Consider the following 19,712-nt stretch of genomic DNA (forward strand, 5'->3'; position numbering starts at 1 on the left):
TGCTGTGGTAATAGAGGTATAAATTATCTGTATTTAAACTAGTTCACCTTTAGGGAAAAACAGGTGATCTTCATTAAAATGATTAAATCATTGATATGTGGAAAAGAATAGGATCTCGGGGAAAATAAGTTAACCAAAACTTTCATTGGTCCGTTGAAAATTTGAAATAGCCCAGTAATTAATTACTTGAAGGTATTTCAAGTATTACAAAAATCATCCCATTAACTTTTACATCATTTATGTATGTTCTTCAGGAGAATAAACACTGCCATTCCACATTTCCTTCTCTTGACATTAAACTTGACACTGATTTTACATGGAACATCTTTTCTTCATAAGTAGCATCTTTCCAGTTAGTTTGTAATTTAGCCACTTCACATTATCTCCCTAAATTATTACTAATTCTCAATAAAGTCTAGTAAGATCTAGTGCTTAACAAAAACATTTATTATAGTATCTGGAATTCAGAAAAATAGCTGTGTGGTTCTGCACATTTTCCTTTGTTTTCTTTAAGAGCACATTAGATTTCCTATCGTTCTTATTAGAGAACAGGAAATTTTCTGTCTTATTAATGGAAGCTATTGTGGACTGGGAGATAAGTATGTAGAACAGGGAAGATTTGGAAAGAATTATTTTCTAGCTTCATTGTTCTGTTTCTTTCAGCTCATTCATAAAAACCAAGGCTTGATGTGTATTTGGTTACATGTAGGAGAGACACTGTTACTCCTTGTCAGTGTGAACCCAGGCAGCATATTTGGCATCCTGAATGGGGAGAGTGCCTTGTTCACCCACCACTGGCTAGATGATGTTTTCCCTGTGGTGCCTAGTAGACACAAGCACATCAAAGCTTCCTTGTAATTCCCATGAGTCTCTGGCATCTCTGGTTGATTGACTAGTTGATCGATCGATTGAACTGTATGTGTAACATTTCAATGATTAAATGTTATTTAGTGAAATAGAACTCAAGACCATTTCTACCAAACGGGGTTTAACCACCTCAGGAGTGACGACAGTCAAAACCTCTGGTTAGGGATCCCTGGGTGGCGCAGCAGTTTGGCGCCTGCCTTTGGCCCAGGGCGCGGTCCTGGAGACCCGGGATCGAATCCCACATCAGGCTCCCGGTGCATGGAGCCTGCTTCTCCCTCTGCCTGTGTCTCTGCCATTCTCTCTCTCTGTATGACTATCATAAATAAAAATTTAAAAAAATAAAAAAAACTTAAAAAAAAACCCTCTGGTTAATGTGCCTGTATGCTTTCTAGAATGTAAAAGTGCCACCTCTTTGATCACTGGCCCCATACTGTTCTGTAGCATCTGGACATTCCACCCCTCCCCATCCCTACCTTACCCCCTCCCCCTGTGTACACACAGCCATGGGAGCTTCTCTAGAGCCTTCAGTGCCTGGTCACACTGGATGTGCTCATCTGTACGTGTGGTTGTGGTGCAGGTGGTGTTCTGCATATGCAACTTCATGTGAACATTTATCACATTAACGTTTTACCAAAAGTATTTTTAAGTGCCCGGATAAAAATGTTCAGTTCAGGCCCACAAAGATTGAGGAAAAGTGTTAGTGACAGTAGACTGGTCCCAGTTAAGCTGGGACCAGAGCACCTGCCTTTGGAGTTCTATTCTTTGGTTCTTCACAGGCCACTGTGACCACTTATGTGATCTAACCAAGGACAAAGCATAATACATATTACCTTTTTAATATATATGTTACTATTTAGTAATTTTTTCATTCAACTTAAGTTTCGTTTCAGTGAGAGAATTAAATTGAGAACAGTTGTACAAGGAGTTGACGTTAAAAATGTTAAAAAAAACAAGTGACAGGGATTTCCAGGGAAAGTGGAGAAGATGCAGAAGAAAATTCAGTAGTCCCTCGTTCATCTGTGTTAGGGATTTTATTTCTACTCTGATTCCTTTATTTTATAGATGGGAAAAGTTATACCTACAGAAGATAAATGACTTCCCTGAGTTTGATTTAGTGGAAATTATAATCCAGGCTTCCTGACTCTATGTTAAATATTGTTTCTTCTTTTCTTTTTTTAAGATTTTATTTATTTGAGAAAGAGCATGAGTTGGAGGTGGGGTGGGGATGTGGGAGAGGCAGAGGGAGAAGCAGACTCCCAGCTCAGCAGGGAGCCCAATGCAGGACTGGACCCCAGGACCCAGGGATCATGACCTAGCTGAAGGCAAACACTCAGCCAACTGAGCCACGTAATATTGTTTCTGCTATGCTACAGTGACGTACCCTGGTTTGGAGAAAAGAGCAGTTTCATCAAGAATTTAACTGAATCTGGGATGCCTGAGTGGCTCGGTTGGTTAGGCGTCCAACTCTTGATTTTGGCTCACGTCGTGATCTCAGGGTCCTGAGATCAAGCTCCATGTTGGACTCCACACTCAGCATGGAGTCTGCTTGAGGTTCTTTCACCTGGCTCTCCTTCCACCTTTGCTCCTCCCACAAGTCATGCTCGCTTGCTCTCAAATAAATTAAATCTTTAAAAAAGAGAGAAAAGAACTCAACTGAAGCTGAAGATGAAGCTAATACCACTAACTGTGGAGAAGGTCTGAGCCAGGAAACTCTTAGAAAATATGGTGGGTCCAAATGAGCGTCTGCTTCCAAATCTGTAAGTGCAGTGCATGACTCCTGGAAGAGTCTCTGCCACCACCACTACTGTGTCAGCTAGCTTTGCTGTATAGTAAACCACCCCCAAATTTAGTTGCTTAAAGCAAAAATCATTTATTACAAATATTTTATAGTAGCTAATTATTAGAATCATACTATTAACAATATTTGTACTTCTGCCACTGAGCTTTCTATTGGGTCTGTGAAATCTATTATAATTAAATCCATATACTTCTTAAGTGATGCCCTAGTTTAAAATTTTAAATGTCTTTAAAAAAGAAAGGATTTCCTTATTTTCTATAATCTTTATTTCACTTAGCAAATAGTGGTCTTTCATCACAATGTGATCTGTATTAACACAACTTTTTTCTTTCTTTTTTTTTTTTGCTTCTGAGTCATCAAATTAAATATTTTTTAAAAAGGCATAATATTTCATAATTACAAATAGCGTTCCTTGTGAACTCTGGACTACTGTAATGCCCTAATTATAAAAGACCTAAACTCAGGCATTTTTAAAAAATTATTGTCATTAGTATTACATTGAATTTTACGGGTTTAAAAGTGTCTTCATGGGATTTAACTGTCATTTTTAAACTAGCTGGTCACAGTGTCACGTCTGACTGTGACAGGTTTGCTTTTGTTGGTGATAGAAAATTTCTAGTTCCCAGATATCCTTTTCTGGCCTTTCATTATTGTCAAAGAAGTGTGTTTATCCACGCCCCCTTTACGTTCGATTTCTAGAGTAAATCCACCTGCATTTGTAGTCCATGTGTCCTTTCCTTGATGGGCTGCTTTTTGCTCCTGTTAACACTTACTCTTGTGTCCCTTCTGTTTGCAGTGTCTCAGTTTGAAACTGAATTCTACATTAGTGGACTTGCACCTCTCTGTGACCAGCTGGTTGTTCTTTCCTATGTGAAGGAGGTTTCAGAAAAAACGGTAATTTTTTTTTGTAGCCCCAATACAGAGGGAAGTGTGGGTTCATTATTTAGCACTATAGCCAGATCAGGTTGCCCATGAAAGGGATGTGCTGTAGTCGAGGCACAACTTCTGACCTATAAAATAAGGTCAGCAACGATTATGTATTTACCTTTCAGAAGCCCCACTCATTGCCTGCCTTTGTTCCTTTGGCCGAGCCAAGAGGAGTCATTTTTTTCTCTTTTTTCCATCTCTTGGTATTTTCGTCGAAAGGAATGAAGGATTTCTTTTGCTGAAGGGCGAAGAAACTAAGCTGACACTGTGCATTAGCAGAAATGACAGTAGCAAAGTTGATCTTCCGCAACAACAGGCGCCCCTGTGGTCACAGGGAATTATGGAGAGGGCACTTCATTATTTCCTGGGGTCCAGACAGATTTGCTTACTTCCCAGTGGCCGACTGATTCAGAGCAGCTTGATTTTTTTAGCTTTGAAATAGGTTGCAGTGAAGTCTCAGTTATCAATGGAAATGAGGGTATGAAACGCATGGCCAATAGAAAGCAGCAGAGAATCCAGATCTCGTTATCTGTGACTCTGGAGGGAAGCCTGTCTGTGTGATCCAGTGGAGACACTTGGTCTTCCTTCGCAGCCTAGATGGGCTCCATTCTCAGCCTGGCTTCACTATTAGAGTCCAGGGTTCTGTTGGGAAGCGGGGGCAGGAGTGGGTGGCTTCAAGGCATAAACCAAGGAGAGCTTATTGTAGAGGATTTTCTCTTAGATGCTGTATATAAAAGAAATTGCAAATTGATTGTCTAGGCCATTACAGTAAGTAGGCTCTCCTTGTCTGTATCCTCTCCTATTTTCCCCCTTTTCAATTGGCTTGGAATAAAATAGGAGGGGGGGAAACCCTGGGAGCCCCGGTTTTGAAGTGGTAGCTGCTCTGAAGCATTTCTCTGAGCAAGCACGTGCAGTGGGAAGTCATCACTATAGTAACCTGAAGCTCTGGGCGCCCATGTTGCTAGGCAATGGGATGCTGTCGACTTAAGTGAATCCTCCCAGCGACTAAAATCAATAGGGCTGGCTTCTAGCCCTGTTGCAGGACATCACTTTATTTTATTTATTTTTTTTGAAAAGAAAGAAAAGCAGTGGCTCCTGAGGGAGTAAATACAGTGCTTTCTGATGAGGAAGGTGGGGCAGATTGAGATTGTGATTGAAAGAGGAAAGAAGCAGTAAAATGAAAAAAGGGAAAGCCTCATAAGCAACCGAACCAAAAAAGAAAGGAAGCAGGGAAACCTTTGATAATAAACAAGACTATCACAAAGGAGTAAAGACCAAAGAAAGGCCAACCTCACAGAGCACATTAGAAAATGGAATTGAGAAGAAAAGAAAAGAAAATGGAGTATTTTCAGAGGAAGAAGTGGGAGGGTCTCGGAGATGATTCACGAATATGTGTGCCAACACATGTAGCTATTTTATGATGCCAAAGTACAGCTTAGATTATTAAGCACGGAGTAAACTGATAAAATTAAGACAAAAGGAGAAAAGCAAAAGCAGGTTCAAACCTCTCCCCTCTTTTTTTTCTTTTCATACAGAAGAGACAGTGTAACCACAACATTAAACCAAACCTGTCTTTATATCATGCCTCTCCTCCCCCAGAACATTCTCCCTTAGACCTGTCACATACGTGCATGTGTCTGCATGGTTGCCATCACCGTCACACACTCCTCTGTGTTGCCCAATTTTTATGAACCTTATTCTGTTCTCTCTCCATGTGGCTATGTATTCTCCTATCATTATCATTTATAGTGGTTGTGAACTATTTCATCTAGATTTATTAAGCTGTCCCCTAGTGTTTGTTTTTCTTTGATTCATTGGTAAAGCATATGTGCATCCAGAGTCACGCTAAGCATTAGGGATTAGAGACCCAGCAAGACCAAATTCTCACCCTTAGCAGGGCTGCTTGACCAATGAGCAAAGGTTGTAAAGTAACAAGATGACTCACATCACTGACAGTTTTCTTATGCATTTCAAGGAGCAGTTTATGTGACCCAAGCAAGGCAGTTTTCTTTTAATATTATTTGCTTTAAATATCTTTTCTATTCTTACTATTCTAATTTTGCTATATTTTTGGTCACTGTCCACAGCAGTTCATTTTTAAAATATTCAAATCTATCCATTTTTCCCCATTGTTTCAAAATTGAGACATTTTTCATTTTTCCACAGATGGGAAAAATTATACTGTATATTCACTATTTTTCCCCCTTCTACTGGTTGATTTTTTTTATTGTTGCTGTGTTTTATTTTTGGAATGTTTTGAAACGTGTGAGATGCAAAGCTAATGTAGTTACCCTTCAGTTGACCTAACAAAATGGATCTGGGTACTCTTTGAGGCCTACCGTGATCCTCAGGGAACCTGGGGTGTTGGGAAAAAGCACCAACTTGTCTCACGCTGCACCCCTTCATCATCTGGGTTCTCAGCACCTGTGTCACATGGCCCCAAGTCTTCCTTTGGAAAACACTCGAGTGTGTGTCTTACACCTGTGTGTTGAAAGCTCAAAAACAAACTTTTAAAGTAAAACAAACTTGACTTCAAGTCTCAGATTCACGTAAGTCCCAGTTTCCCCACAAGTGGCAGCCTCACTGTTGACTTCTGTGACTTCAACCTCAGCTGAGTTTTTGATCCCTGGATCCTTCACATGTGAGATTTGGAGCAGTCCTACTCACTGAAGGGTCATTTAAGAGCTCAGCAAGAGCAGTCCTCGTCTCATCCCCTTCTGGGTTATGGAACTCCATTGGCCCTAGGAAGACTTCTTTACCCCTCCTTTCCCGACCTAAAACTGCACTGTTCAACACTATGGTCACTAACCATATGTGGCTATCTAAATTTTAATTAATGAAAATGAAATAAAATTAAACACTCGGGGTCTTGGTGGCTCTAGCCCCTAGTGACTCTTGCCTGTCACGCTGGGCAGCACCCGTGATTGTGTTCTAGATGAAGCTCTTCAGTCCTTGTGGCTTTTCAACATCACCAGTAAGTTCACCAGTAGTGGCAGTGGTTTAGCAGTTTATAACATTTTTCCTCTTTCTCACGTTGGTGAGAAAGAGATTTAAGCCGGGTTGTGGAAGTGGATGGTGGCCTTACCATTGGAGCTGAGTGGGGGACGGCTGCAGGGACACAGTAGCACTTGTCCTGTTGATGTCACACAAAAAGGTCAGGAAATAACGTGCTGTGACGAGGATGTCTGTGCAGGTTAGGTTAGAAGGGCTTACATCTTCCGAAATTATGAAGCCAATGCATGCATGTATGCATGCACTTATTCATTCATTCATTCACTTACAAGAGACAGCGAGAGGCAGAGACATAGGCAGAGGGAGAAGCAGGCTCCATGCAGAGAGCCCAATGTGGGACTTGCTCCTGGGACCCTGGGATCACACCCTGAGCCAAAGGCAGACGCTCAACCACTGAGCCGCCCAGGCGTCCTGAAGCTAATGCATTTAATGACTGACTAGAATGAATTTGTAGTTTCTAGAAACGTAATGAGAACATGCCTGTTCCTTCTCTTTCCTCCCACCCAGGAAAGAGAATACTGTGCCAGGCCAAGACTAGATATCATCCAGCCGCTCTCTGAAACTTGTGAAGAGATCTCTTCTGACGCTCTGACAGTGAGAGGCTTTCAGGAGAATGAGTGCAGAGATTATCATTTAGGTGAGAGACCAAAGCTCTGGCTCATATTATTTCTTATACTTGTGGTTTTTTCCCTTTTATGCAATTAGCATGACCAGAAATTTAAGTTGAGGTTCTGCAAGGGTCATAGAGAATACCTGGGCACATGTCTTGTGTCAAAGATGAGGGCATGAGGCCCAGACATATTACAGAACTAGCTTGAGTTCCCACAGCAGAAAGGTGGGGTAGGCATGGGGCCAGGACTCAGGTGAGTAGGCTCCATGGTCTTTGTTCTTACATTTTGTCTGGTGTCCTAATTAGTGTGACATTTGCATGGATGCTGGGCAGCATGGTTCTGTGGTTGCCATATGACTCCCAGCTTCATAGATCTGGAAAGTGTGCTCTGGGATGGCAGAGAAGTCGTCTTTCTATTTGGGACCAAATCCCCAGAGCCTGGAAGGGAGCCTGGTAAGTACTAAGTGTTTGCTGAATATTTGCAGAGTGGATGAGTGAATGCACTGGTCACTGCTTAGAAATAAAGGATGAACTACTGATGTTTAGTCATGCCAGGGCATCTATGCTAGTGTCCTCATATCCTTTAAAAATACATTGATCAAAGTAGAAGAGCCTAAGCTTTTTTTTTTTTAAGAAATTCTTTCCCACTTCATAAAACAATTGACATATTTTCAGAATATTTTCGGTTCTCAATCTGGCCAAAGACAATGAAGAAGTATTCTATAGAGTTGGAGCTTTCTTTTATATGGCCCCTAATCAACTGAGGAATGTGAGTGTATATTCTGGACTTGGCAAAAAGCAAATGTGATCCACAACTGGAAGGATCCAAGCTAGGGTTTTTGCTCAGAGCAAACTCTGCTGCACACTTGGAAACCCTTCAGAACAGGTTGTATAATTGAATTCTGCAGGAAACCCTCATGAACGGCATTGTGCACAACATGCCGAAATGATAGATTATGTCCCCAGGGCTTGGGGCATCTGTCATTTATGCTGTAAACGGCCTTGACCTTGATGAGGAGAAAACATTTATTGCCAACTATGGAGTGTAATTGTTCTGTAAAAGTAGAACAGTGCTGTAAGTGGCCATAAATTAAGTGTATATACAGAAGATGAATTCTGATACACAGCAGACTTAGAAAATCTTGATCACCTTCTCAGTCGAAGTCACAATGTTAATGTGTTAAATACAGAATTATAAACCTACATTAATTTTTTGACTTTTTTATGGTATTCCTTTCTTCCCTTCCTTTTTTCTTCCAAATAATTTTACTTGTAAATATTTTATAAAGCACTCACACCTTCAACCAGAGCCAAACATACTTGCTCCAAAGGTGGGCAAGTTTCCTGTTCCCTCTGGAGTTGGCTTCCCTAACCAAGTCTCTGAACCTACAGCCAGGGTTTCTGCAGCTTATGCTGTTCCTTTCTTCCCTCACCTATAGAGTACTCTGAAGGGGAATCGCTCTTTTACATCGTGAGTCCAAGAGACATCGTAGTAGCCAAGGAACGAGACCAAGATGACCACATCGACTGGCTGCTTGAAAAGAAGAAATACGAGGTGGTTTTGATTTTCCTTTCCTAAAAGTATTGACACTTCTGTAACATGGAGAGGATAAAAGGTTTCTGTAATAAGTCTTTTGTGTAGGTGAATTAGAGTGCTCTAAACGAAAAATATGTAGTAGGCTAATAACTTTCCAATACTCTTTTCAGAAATTAAGAGGGGAAAATATTACAAGGAGGTTAACTGGCTTTACTGTTCAGTGGAGGAAGAGGTGGTGGTAGAAGGAGTGGGGTGGGTTAGATCCAGCCTATCCAAGTGTTTATTTTGTGGCTTCTCAAGGAAAATAAAGTGGAGCTAGTATTTCAGAATTGTCTCCTATACTCTGATGGTGCCATTCATTTGTGCTAATTTCATATGTAAAGTTAAGCTGTGACATTATTTTTCACTGAGGATGGTTTGGACTATTCTGATGGAATAATGTCCACTTCGTTGAGTCTTAAATCAGACTGATTTGAATAGAAAAATGTCCCATGATGAGCTTTTCTTTTTTAAAAAACAAAAACCTTCCTGACTTTAAAAGAAGAAAAGGCAATATTATGTCCATTTGGTGAGAGAAACTCTCTGGATGGGCTTATATGCTAATTAGCTAAAAACAAACAAAAAATACTCCACTTATATGTTGCTTTAAGTTTGTGACTGCCTGAAAGGATTTGGGGGAAAAATGTTTTTCATATATAAACTGGAGTCTAGGTATTGATACAAAAAGTTTATATTTCAGTTATTACCATATATTGCTTTAGATCCAGTAGTCCCTTAAATAATTCTTTATGGTTTTTAAGATTGATTTTATGTATTAATGTATGTATGTATGTATGTATGGATTTGAGGGTGGGAGGAGGGAGAGGGACAAGCAGACTCTACACTGAGCCCTGATGGGGGGCTTGACCTCATGACCCTGAGGTCATGACTTGAGCCAAAACCAAGAATCAACACTTAACCAACTGAGTCACCCAGGTGCCCCAATAACTTTTATGTTTTAAACATTTCTGTTAAAGTAATAATTACGAACTTTCCAAAATAAAAGTAAAATCAGGGATTTTTAAAATCTTAGTTGCAAATACACCTAAATGTATGCATATAGCTTAATTTTTGTATTTTATAGAAGAAACGTACCCCTTTGTCAATGTATGTCATGCAGATTTAGAATGACACATGAATTTCTTTTGTAGTTGGAACCAAAGAAATTTTGTTGTGTTTTGATTTGTGCCTGAAATGTGATTCCAATATCCTAATGTGGAAATGCATTCAAATGGAAATAAGAGAAGTCTTCATTTTGGTTGACTGCTTTTGTTGGAGTTTGAATGCAGTGAGGTTCATTCAACCATAACATTAAAAATGCCTGTGCTTAAGGCAAAGCCATGGGAAAATGGGGCTTTATTTATGTAGTCCAGAACTTTAAAACATAATAAATATAGTGTTTATAACATCAATATCTTCCCCATTCTCTCTCATTTTCCCTCCCTTCTTTTCTGACTCCTTTTACCATGCTTCTGTAAATACAGGAAGCTTTGATGGCAGCCGAAATCAGCCAGAAGAACATTAAAAGACATAAGATTCTAGTAAGTATGTAATTTTACTATTTGAAGCATAATTTTACCTTTCGATAAGTTATAATGAGGCTGAAAGTAACTTGAAAAGAACAGCTCTTTCCTACCTTTTTGAGATTTTATTTCAGACTAACTCTCTAACCTGCCAGGTCAAAATATCTCATTTTATTGAATCCATTTCTGCTTGTAAACAAGAGACTTGAACAGCTTCTAGGAGACAGTTTCAGGTAATTTGGAACCTGGATTGTGAAACGCACTTTAACTACAAAGCTTTCCAGTTATGTGTGGGGAAGTCTCTTTAAGTCATAGGTAAAATCACATTATTACAAAATTAATCAAAAGTAGTTTCATAAAACCAGATTGCTTCAGTGTCTGCATAGTCACAGAGTCATTTGTGTTGTGGAAACTAATCTAGGACCTCATATACATTTTCATTACATTTTGGACTCTGGAAAAAGCCCATTTCTTTGCTAACTGTGACAATGGATGTGCAGATGGAAAGCCAGAGAGAGTGTGAAGGGACCAGCGAGTCCAGCACCCTTGTTGAGAGATGAAAACTCTTTTATGGCTATTTGGGGATAAATTCCTTCTGCCTATACTTTCCTCACCTTAAGCTTCTCTCAAACACCTTGTAAAAGCCTAATGCCTTGAGAGTGTACACATAAAAGAACTCAGGAACCCAAAGGAGGAGAGAGAACCAGATCATCTTTTTTCCCTCCATTCAAAATTGTGGAGTGTAAATAAGGATTGTCTAGAAATGGAGAGGACATTCTGCCCAATAGACTAGTATGTGTGACAGTGCAGAGAAGTGAAACCATGTGGCCTGCTTGGTTATGTGGGGCATTTACAGAGTGTATATATGGGTAGCGAGAGCCAGATTCTGAAGGGCTATATATAATTAGGAGCTTGGCTTCATCTTGAAACCTCTACAGTTTATGCTTTTAGTACCTCACCAAATGTGCCTGTTAGAAAGATTCTCTGATGGAGAAAGGGGCCAGAGGATAGCCAGCTGAAATGGAGATCAATCAAGAATGGCTTCCTTCTTGGTAGGGAGGTGAAAGGATCAGTAAGAATGGAGAAGTGAAGACAAATGGAGGATACATTCAACCAGACTCTGCAGATTATGGTGGTTGGCTCCTCATGCATATGAGAGCAAGAAATCTAGCCTGACTTCCAGTCTTTGGGCTTGGGCTTCTGGTGGATGGTCTTGCCATTCCCTAAGAGAAAGAGAGAGAGAGAGAGACCATGCCAGGGAGAACGGGATGGAGGAGTGTGGGTAGATTAATACTGGTTTTGACACGTTGGGTTTGGGCCAACTCTGGGACATCCTAGTGGAGCACAGGGAAGAGATCTGGACTCAGAAAGATTCCAGAGATTTGTCCGCAAACAGGTGGAATGCATGAGTTTGAACCAATCCACACACAAGGGTAGGCATCTAGCCTCAGAAAACAGAGAACTTGAATGGAACCATTGGAAATGCCCACGTTTGAGGAATGACATGTCCAAAACAGTTTTGGAACGGCAGAGGAAGGCTCTGTCATGGGAGCAGGGAGAGGAGAGCATTTCAGGGTAAGCAAACTGAAGTAGTTGAGGTGAGCAGGCCAAAGGTAAGATAAACTCAGCTAGTTGGTTGTCCGTTGGGTTTGGTAATACAAAAATGACTAGTGAATTTTCTCTGTATTATTCATTCCCAACGTGCTGTAGGAGTGATAAGTGAGGAGATGATGGATGATGAAGTAGAGTTGCATGTTGACCATCAGGTTGGCTGTGAAGTGAAAGAGAGTAGACTGTGGCTGGAGCCACGTGGTCATGAAGAGGTCCTTGGTGATGGGGAGTATTTTGTGTGAGAGAGACACAGAACATGCTTACACAAAGGGAAGAGAGAAAACTAAGGTTGAGGAAAGAAGGATAGAGAAAGAGGATGAGTGGTGGAATAAGTTCCACAGTGGGGTGGGGGCCTGGCATGAGGACAAAGGTTGGAGAGATGGGCTCTGCAAAGGAGATGTTCTCTTCTCTAACCCTGGACAGAGAGACTTCAGAGATACTGTAATGTGTAGTCTGTTTGCAGAAAACTAAAGTTAGGCACCCTCTTTTTACTCGTTAGTTTATACAGATTTGAAATAGGATTTCCTACATAGTCGTTATTAGAGTAAAAATTTAACGAACTATGAACTATTAGTATTTTCCTGCAGCCTTGAAATTGCCAGCAGTCCTGTACATTAGTTACACAGAGACTTTTTTTTTTTTTTCCCTCCTAACACAGTGTAATTTCCTACCAGGCAGAGAGAGACATGGGCTCCTGCCATTTCCGCTGTACAGGAGGAAATATCACACCTTTTTTGTATATAAACTAGAATGTAAAATCCAAGTTTTGTTACATACGATAAACTTAAGCTTCTCATGAAGATGCTTTTAGTTGGAAATAATATTTCACAGGAGGAGTCTTGGGGAGATCAAACAAGAGCTCTCGTGTCTTTGGTGTAACGGGGTCCACCTGATCCTTTCAGAGCGGAGGTGGCGTCAGCGAATGGATATTACGCAGAAGCCAGCCCTTGCACTGCTGTGAACCCATTTCTTCATCTGTAAACTCATGGGTGTGAATCATGTTTTTGGAGCTCATTTTCACATTAATGTTAACTTTAAGATGCAGTATTTCCCTTTAATATGATCTGTCATTGTGTATTTCCTACAGCATTTTTTCAGACTTGATATAGAGGAGACCAGTAGCTCAGAGCTTAGAGATGAAAGCACAAGAAACAATTTTATATCTGTGACAGCATGAAATTGTTGGACCATGTTTCTAATGTTGCAGATTTCTTTTGTAGAAAATCTCCTAATCGGGGGCAGGTTAGGAGCCTTTACCATAGGAATATAATTTTTTTTGTGAATTCTAAAATTTGTGAAAATAGAAATATAAGTGCATTTAAATCTGCTTAGGAAGGAAATGTGCATAATTACATACAGCACACTCAGATGTATAAAACAGGTTCTAGCCAGTAGGATCCCAGTGTTATGGCCTACTCGGGAATTGAGGCTCAACTTTTCAGTTGTTCTGGTTAATTATGAAATTCCTTCATTTAATTTTCCTAGGATATTGGCCTGGCATATATAAACCACCTGGTGGAAAAAGGAGACTATGACATAGCAGCTCGGTAATAATGACATTTTCATGATCATTTGTTAGTATAAATAGAATTGAGAAATGTTAACAGTAACATAAGCCATTCTCTGAGGTCAACATTTTTTTGTATCTTTCTTTCAGGGGTGATGTTTGAGTATTAGTGGCTTTAACTACAGAATGGATTTATTACTTACTCCACTTACTGTCTCATTTTGACCAAACTGAGACAATTTAATGAGAAAGAGGTAAAAAATCATGAAGAGTCTGAGAGTTTACCCTTTTTATAAGCTAACAAGTAGCACATGGGTACTAGCAGAAGACAGGAGACTCCTGGGTCAGAGATGCAGGCCTAACTCAGCAGTGGTAGCCAGAGTATTGGCATTTGTACCAGATCCCATAGCACCACATAGAGGGCTGTCCGGGTGATACTATAGAGGGCAGTGTTTCCTGTTCCAGGAGAGGGACCCCAAGCTTTGGGTATCTGACTCTTTTATAATGGGCAGTGAGCCTGCCTGCCTTTAACTTCAGAGGAATGAGATCTATTTATTATACTGGATACTAAACAAACCTGCCCTATGCTCTGGAGGGGAACACTATCTGTGTCTTTCATTTCCAGAGCTATTCCCTTCACAAGCATCCTTGAGAAGGCAGTCAGTGCCACTGCTTATAATTCAAAGAGAATTGTCTCCCAGCAAGAGGGTGGCAAATCCGTGGAAGTGACCAGATTTCAGGCTTCAGGTTTGCAGGGGTCTGCATGGACAAGAACATAAATGGTGGACAAGAACATAAATGTTACATAGTGGTCATCAGTGGTGTGTGTGTGTGACTGGTTCCCCCTGAAGCTTCATGATGCTTGCCTGCAGGACTAGGGGACAGCCTAGCAACATAGCCTTCACGCCTACCTTGTATCTTTTGAGATTTAGGGAAACCTATTCCTTTGATGTGTAAATTAAGTTTTTATTCATATATAAATATTTCTCCAGATTATATACTATGATAGGACTCTACTTTTCTTAAGTCTGATTTTGGTAGTCCATTATTTAAAGGCATTTAAGAAGTGGTTTAAATTGGTACTTTGCGGTATGATGGACATTCCTTTAAGACGAGAAAGGTCCCAAAACCAGCAGTGCTCATCTGGATAGTAGAAGACTCAGAACAGGATAATCTTTGGGAAAGCCCCTAATCGCAGTCTTCTGAAAGGATTCATCTTTATTTATAAGTATTTTGTAATAATTGTCATGATTTCTATCAACCTTTTGTATACAATCAAGTGGTTATCTAGTAATACCTTTACGTTCATTGGTACTTGACATAGAAATTTGTCAAAACTCTGGGATGAGAGAGTTATCTAAACCAATAGAGGAAATGTCTATTTACTCTTTTTTTTTTTTTTTTCTTTCTTTCTCCCTGGGATGTTTTTACTGCCAGCAAATGCCAGAAAATTCTTGGGAAAAATACGGCACTCTGGGAATGTGAAGTTTATAAATTTAAAGAAATTGGGCAGCTTAAGGTAAGCATAGCCTTATTTTGAACTCTGAATTCTTGTATATTGTATATTAATATTGAGACGGAAATAAAATTAAGACAATAGTAATCAGTTCTTTCCCAGGAAGCATGTTAGCTAGGAAGAAAAACCAAAATATAAATCTGATTCATTTTTTATGTGTATAAAATATACACATATATACTCTACCTTCTTATATACCTCCAATTCTGTGTTTAGATAAAGTTTTCATATTTTTTTGTTTTTTGTTTTTTTTAAAGATTTATTTATTTGAGAGAGAGAGAAGGAGTGCACAGGGGTAGTGGCAGAGGGAGAGAGTCTCAAGCAGGCTCCTGGCGAGTGCAGAGCCCGACACAGGGCTGTATTCCACAACTCCCAAGATCATGACCTGAGCTGAAACCAGGAGTCAGATGTTTAATGACTGAGCCACCCAGGTGCCTCTGAAGTTTTTATGTTCTTTTTAATGAATATGGAAAGCAGGTATAGTCTTACCCTGTAGATTATAAAATGAAGCTTTTTTCTTTTAATTTTTTTTTTTTTTTTAATGATAGTCACAGAGAGAGAGAGAGAGGCAGAGACATAGGCAGAGGGAGAAGCAGGCTCCATGCACTGGGAGCCCGACATGGGATTCGATCCCGGGTCTCCAGGATCGCGCCCTGGGCAAAGGCAGGCGCCAAACCGCTGCGCCACCCAGGGATCCCTAAAATGAAGCTTTTTTCAAATGCATTGAAGAATTAATGCATTTTTCAAATACTGTTTTATTTGCTGGAAGATAAATGGAAAAATTTGACCATGTAGCTATAACAAATAATTTGATATTTCATGTTTTTACCTTTTTTTCCTTTTCAAGTTTTCATTAAATTTATGGTTAGTTACATACACTGTAATATTAATTCAGGTGTAGAATTCAGTGATTTACCACTTACATACAACACCCAGTGCTCATCACCACTAGTGCCCTCCTTAATCCCCATCACCTATTTAATCTATCCTTCACCTCCCTCCTGTCCAGTCACCCTCAGTTTGTTCTGTGTATAGTTAAGAGTCTGTTTTCTGGTTTGCCTCTCTCCTTCTTTTCCCCCTTTACATGCATGTTTTGTTTCTTAAATGCCACATATGAGTGAAATCATATGGTGTTTATCTCTCTCTGGTTGACTTACATTGTTTAGCAGAATACTTTGTAGCTCTATCCATGTCATTGTGAATGGCACAATTGCATTCTTTTTTATGGCTGAGTAATAATCCATTGTATGTATGAATACACCACATCTTTATCCATTCCTCAGTCAGTGAATATTTGGGCTCTTTCCATAATTTGGCTATTGTTGATGATGCTGCTATAAACATCATAGTACATGTATCCCTTTGAATCAGTATTTTTGTATTCTTTGGGGAAATGCCTGGTAGTGCAATTGCTCGGTCATATGATGTTCTATTTTTAACTTTCTGAGGAAACTCCATACTGTTCTCCAGAGGGGCTGAACTAGTTTGCATTCCCAACAGTGTAAGAAGGATCCCTTTCTCCGTGTCCTTGCAGACACCTGTTGTTTCCTGTGTTGTTAATTTTAGCCATTCTGATTGCTGTGAAGTGGCATCTCATTGTGGTGGTGTTTGTTTGTTTGTTTTTAAGATTTAAAAAATTTTTTAGGGATCCCTGGGTGGCGCAGTGGTTTGGCGCCTGCCTTTGGCTCAGGGCACGATCCTGGAGACCCGGGATCGAATCCCATATCGGGCTCCTGGTGCATGGAGCCTGCTTCTCCCTCTGCCTGTGTCTCTGCCTCTCTCTCTCTCTCTCTCTGTGTGTGTGTGTGACTATCATAAATAAATAAATTTAAAAAAAATTTAAAAAAAAAAAATTTTATTCATGAGAGACATAGAGGCAGAGACATCGCAGAGGGAGAAGGAGGCTCCCTGCAGGGAGGCCAATGCGGGACTCAGTCCTTGAACTCCAAGATCATACCCTGAGCTGAAGGCAGACGCTCAACCACTGAGCCACCCAGGTGTCTTTTATTGTGGTTTTGATTTATATGTCCCTGATGATGAGTGATGGTGAGCACCTTTTTATGTGTCTGTTGGCCATCTGGATGTCTTCTTTAAAAAAAAAGTCTATTCATGTCTTCTGCCCATTTTTTAACTGGATTATTTGTTTTTGATGTTCAGTTTTATAAATTGTTTATATATTTCAGATACTGCCCTTTATCAGACATATCATTTGCAATATCGTCTCCCATTCTGAAGGATGGCCTTTAGTTTTGTTGATTGCTTCCTTTGAAGGAAACAATTTACCTTTCAACTTAATGTACAACATCCAAACTAAACAATTAAGTATTCCTGTTGTTAGTTTAAAACATTTAAAATGTTTTCAATATTTATAAGCCTTTAGTGTTCATTGTTCTCTTGGAGTCATGAATAAAATTTCCAGTTGAGCTTGGCCGGCTCAGTCAGTGAAGAGACTGCCTTTAACTGAGATCGTAATCCCAGGGTCCTGGGTTCGAGCCCCATGTTGGGCTCCCTGCTCATCGAGGAGTCTGCTTGTCCCTCTCTCTCTGTCCCTCCTCCCCACCTGTGTTCTCTCTTACTCAAATAAATAAATAAAAATCTTAGAAAAAAAAGATTCCCAGTTAGGTTGCCTGCCCTATGACTAGTGCTTTGCCCTATGGACACTTTTTGTCTTGTTTATTGGGCTGCTCCTGGAAGATTATATCCAGTCCTGTGGCTGGGGTCAGACTGATGGCTCTGTAACCTAGACCTTTCTTTTTAATTCAGTATACGTGCTAGAGGTGTATGATGGCCTTTTTCCTTGTATGAACTGCTGATAGCAACCACTCAGATCATTGTGAATCCATTTCTTTCCCAAATTTGTTCCTCATCATTTCAGTCTCTATCTGGGACATCACGGTGTGCCCATTCCTCAAAGCCACCACCTGATGAGAACATCTGACTTACCTCCTCATGCTGTTTCATCTCCACTTCTCCTCAGTCTTAATGTGTCGACACCAGTGGGGCCCCTACCTCGGGGGCCACGGCCTCGACTCTTGTCTGTGCTGTTGCGGGCCTTCTGAGAGATCTGTGAACAACCTCTCCCCAGAGGTAGCTGCTTAAAAAAATAAATTTGCTCTTCTCTTCTTCTCAAAGTGTAAAATCCAAATTGTTTTCACAGCAAACCCTTGCCTTTCTCCCCAGCCTTATCTCACTTCTCTGACCGCCGTCTCACAGCTCAGAGCCACTCTGATCTCCCTGAACACAGAGCGCACATTCATGGCTCCATGCCCTTGCTCATGCTCTTCTGCCTAGGTGCCCCGGCCCCATCTTTCTCTGCCTCATAGACTCCTGGCATTCATCATTTCTTACCTGCTCGTCATGGCACCTTGTTAACTCCTTGTTTATGTAACACTTAGCAGCCAGTGTTGCAGTTGGCTGTTTGGATGTCTGCACACTGTCCCCCTGAGGCCCTGAGCCCCTTGGGATGGTGACTCTAGTTCTCCGTCCCCAGAACAAAGTATAGCAGTTAGTACATAGTGCACTTCAGAGTTATTCAGCGTTGTTTGGAAATGTAACCCTTAACACAGCACTGAGACAGCTAAGGAATGCAAAGTGTGTATTTCCCCTTCATTTTGAACAATGATTATGAATTTTTAAAGAGTGATATATTCTATTTTAAGGAAAAAAAATATGAATAGATGACCTGTAACTCCCTGATTACTTAAGGTAGCTTTTATCTCTATGACATTCTCCCTCCTATTTAGATGTTCATTAATTTGTCAGGAAGAACAGAGAGAAAGTTTAACTTAACTGAAGCAGTCTTTTTGTTCATCATTCATACATATATACACCTTAAATGTACTTTTGAAAATATATTGTCATATGTTATAAGAAGGTAGAGTTGCTTTGAATTTTTCTTTTCATAATAATTTTACAAAGTACTCTGCTGCCTTACATTTTAAAAGTTAAAATGGATGGTCTCCTACATACAGTAGTTCAGCTAATGATTTTTCAACTCTAGAGTGGTGCAAAGGCAATACAAATTCAGTAGGAATCGTGCTTTGATTTTGTTTTTGTTTTTGTTTTTTAACACCAGACTTCAAGCTGTATTACAAACATGTAATCCTCAAAGCAACATGATACTGGCACAAAACAGACACACTGGCCTAATCACAAATTTTTGGTATTGGTTGAGACCTGATTTGTGACCCAGTATGTGGTCTGTTCTGAAGAAGGTTCCACGTGCTCTAGACAAGAAGGTGCATTTTGTTGCTCTAGGATGGGATGTTCTGTATATATCTGTGAATTCATATGGTCGAGTGTCATTCAAGGACCTTGTTTCCTTGACCTTCTGCTTAGGTGATCTGTCTATTGTTGTGAGTGGGGCGTTGAAGTCCACTACTATTATTGTATTATTATAAGTGTGTTTCTTTAATTTGGTTGTTAACTGCCTGGTATAATTGACTGCTCCCAAGTTTGGAGCATAAATATTGATAATTGGTGATCTTCTTGTTGAAAGATTGCTACCCCAGCTTTCCTTTAGGGTCCATCAGCATGTTAAATCCTATTCCATCCCCTCATGTTCAGTCTGGAGATGTGTTTGAGTCGTGTGTGTGTGTGTGTGTGTGTGTGCGCGCGCGCTTTGATTTTGGATCTTTTCCTGGGCTAGTGATACATGGGACAATGATCTGTCGAGATGCCAGGCAGAGCAGTGAGCCACAGCTCCCAGGCAGCTGAGCCACGCCAGCACCAAGGTCAGCAGCCCATACACTCCCACACAGCCATT

The 19,712-nt window shown here is 40.3% G+C and overlaps 1 protein-coding gene across 4 annotated transcripts in view; it reads left to right on the top strand.

Annotated features, from left to right (window-relative positions):
* Window positions 1-19,712, top strand: part of VPS41 (VPS41 subunit of HOPS complex) — a 166,338-nt gene that overhangs the window by 112,737 nt on the left and 33,889 nt on the right. For all 4 annotated transcript variants that reach the window (XM_055300997.1, XM_055301001.1, XM_055300999.1 and 1 more), the window contains exons 11-16: window positions 3,462-3,559; window positions 7,112-7,241; window positions 8,654-8,769; window positions 10,275-10,331; window positions 13,410-13,471; window positions 14,869-14,950. In XM_055300997.1, the coding sequence (XP_055156972.1) occupies window positions 3,462-3,559; window positions 7,112-7,241; window positions 8,654-8,769; window positions 10,275-10,331; window positions 13,410-13,471; window positions 14,869-14,950 (545 nt within the window). The remainder of the gene's footprint in view (window positions 1-3,461; window positions 3,560-7,111; window positions 7,242-8,653; window positions 8,770-10,274; window positions 10,332-13,409; window positions 13,472-14,868; window positions 14,951-19,712) is intronic.

Source organism: Nyctereutes procyonoides, unplaced genomic scaffold, assembly GCF_905146905.1.
Source record: "Nyctereutes procyonoides isolate TBG_1078 unplaced genomic scaffold, NYPRO_anot_genome, whole genome shotgun sequence".
Classification (NCBI taxonomy): domain Eukaryota; kingdom Metazoa; phylum Chordata; class Mammalia; order Carnivora; family Canidae; genus Nyctereutes; species Nyctereutes procyonoides.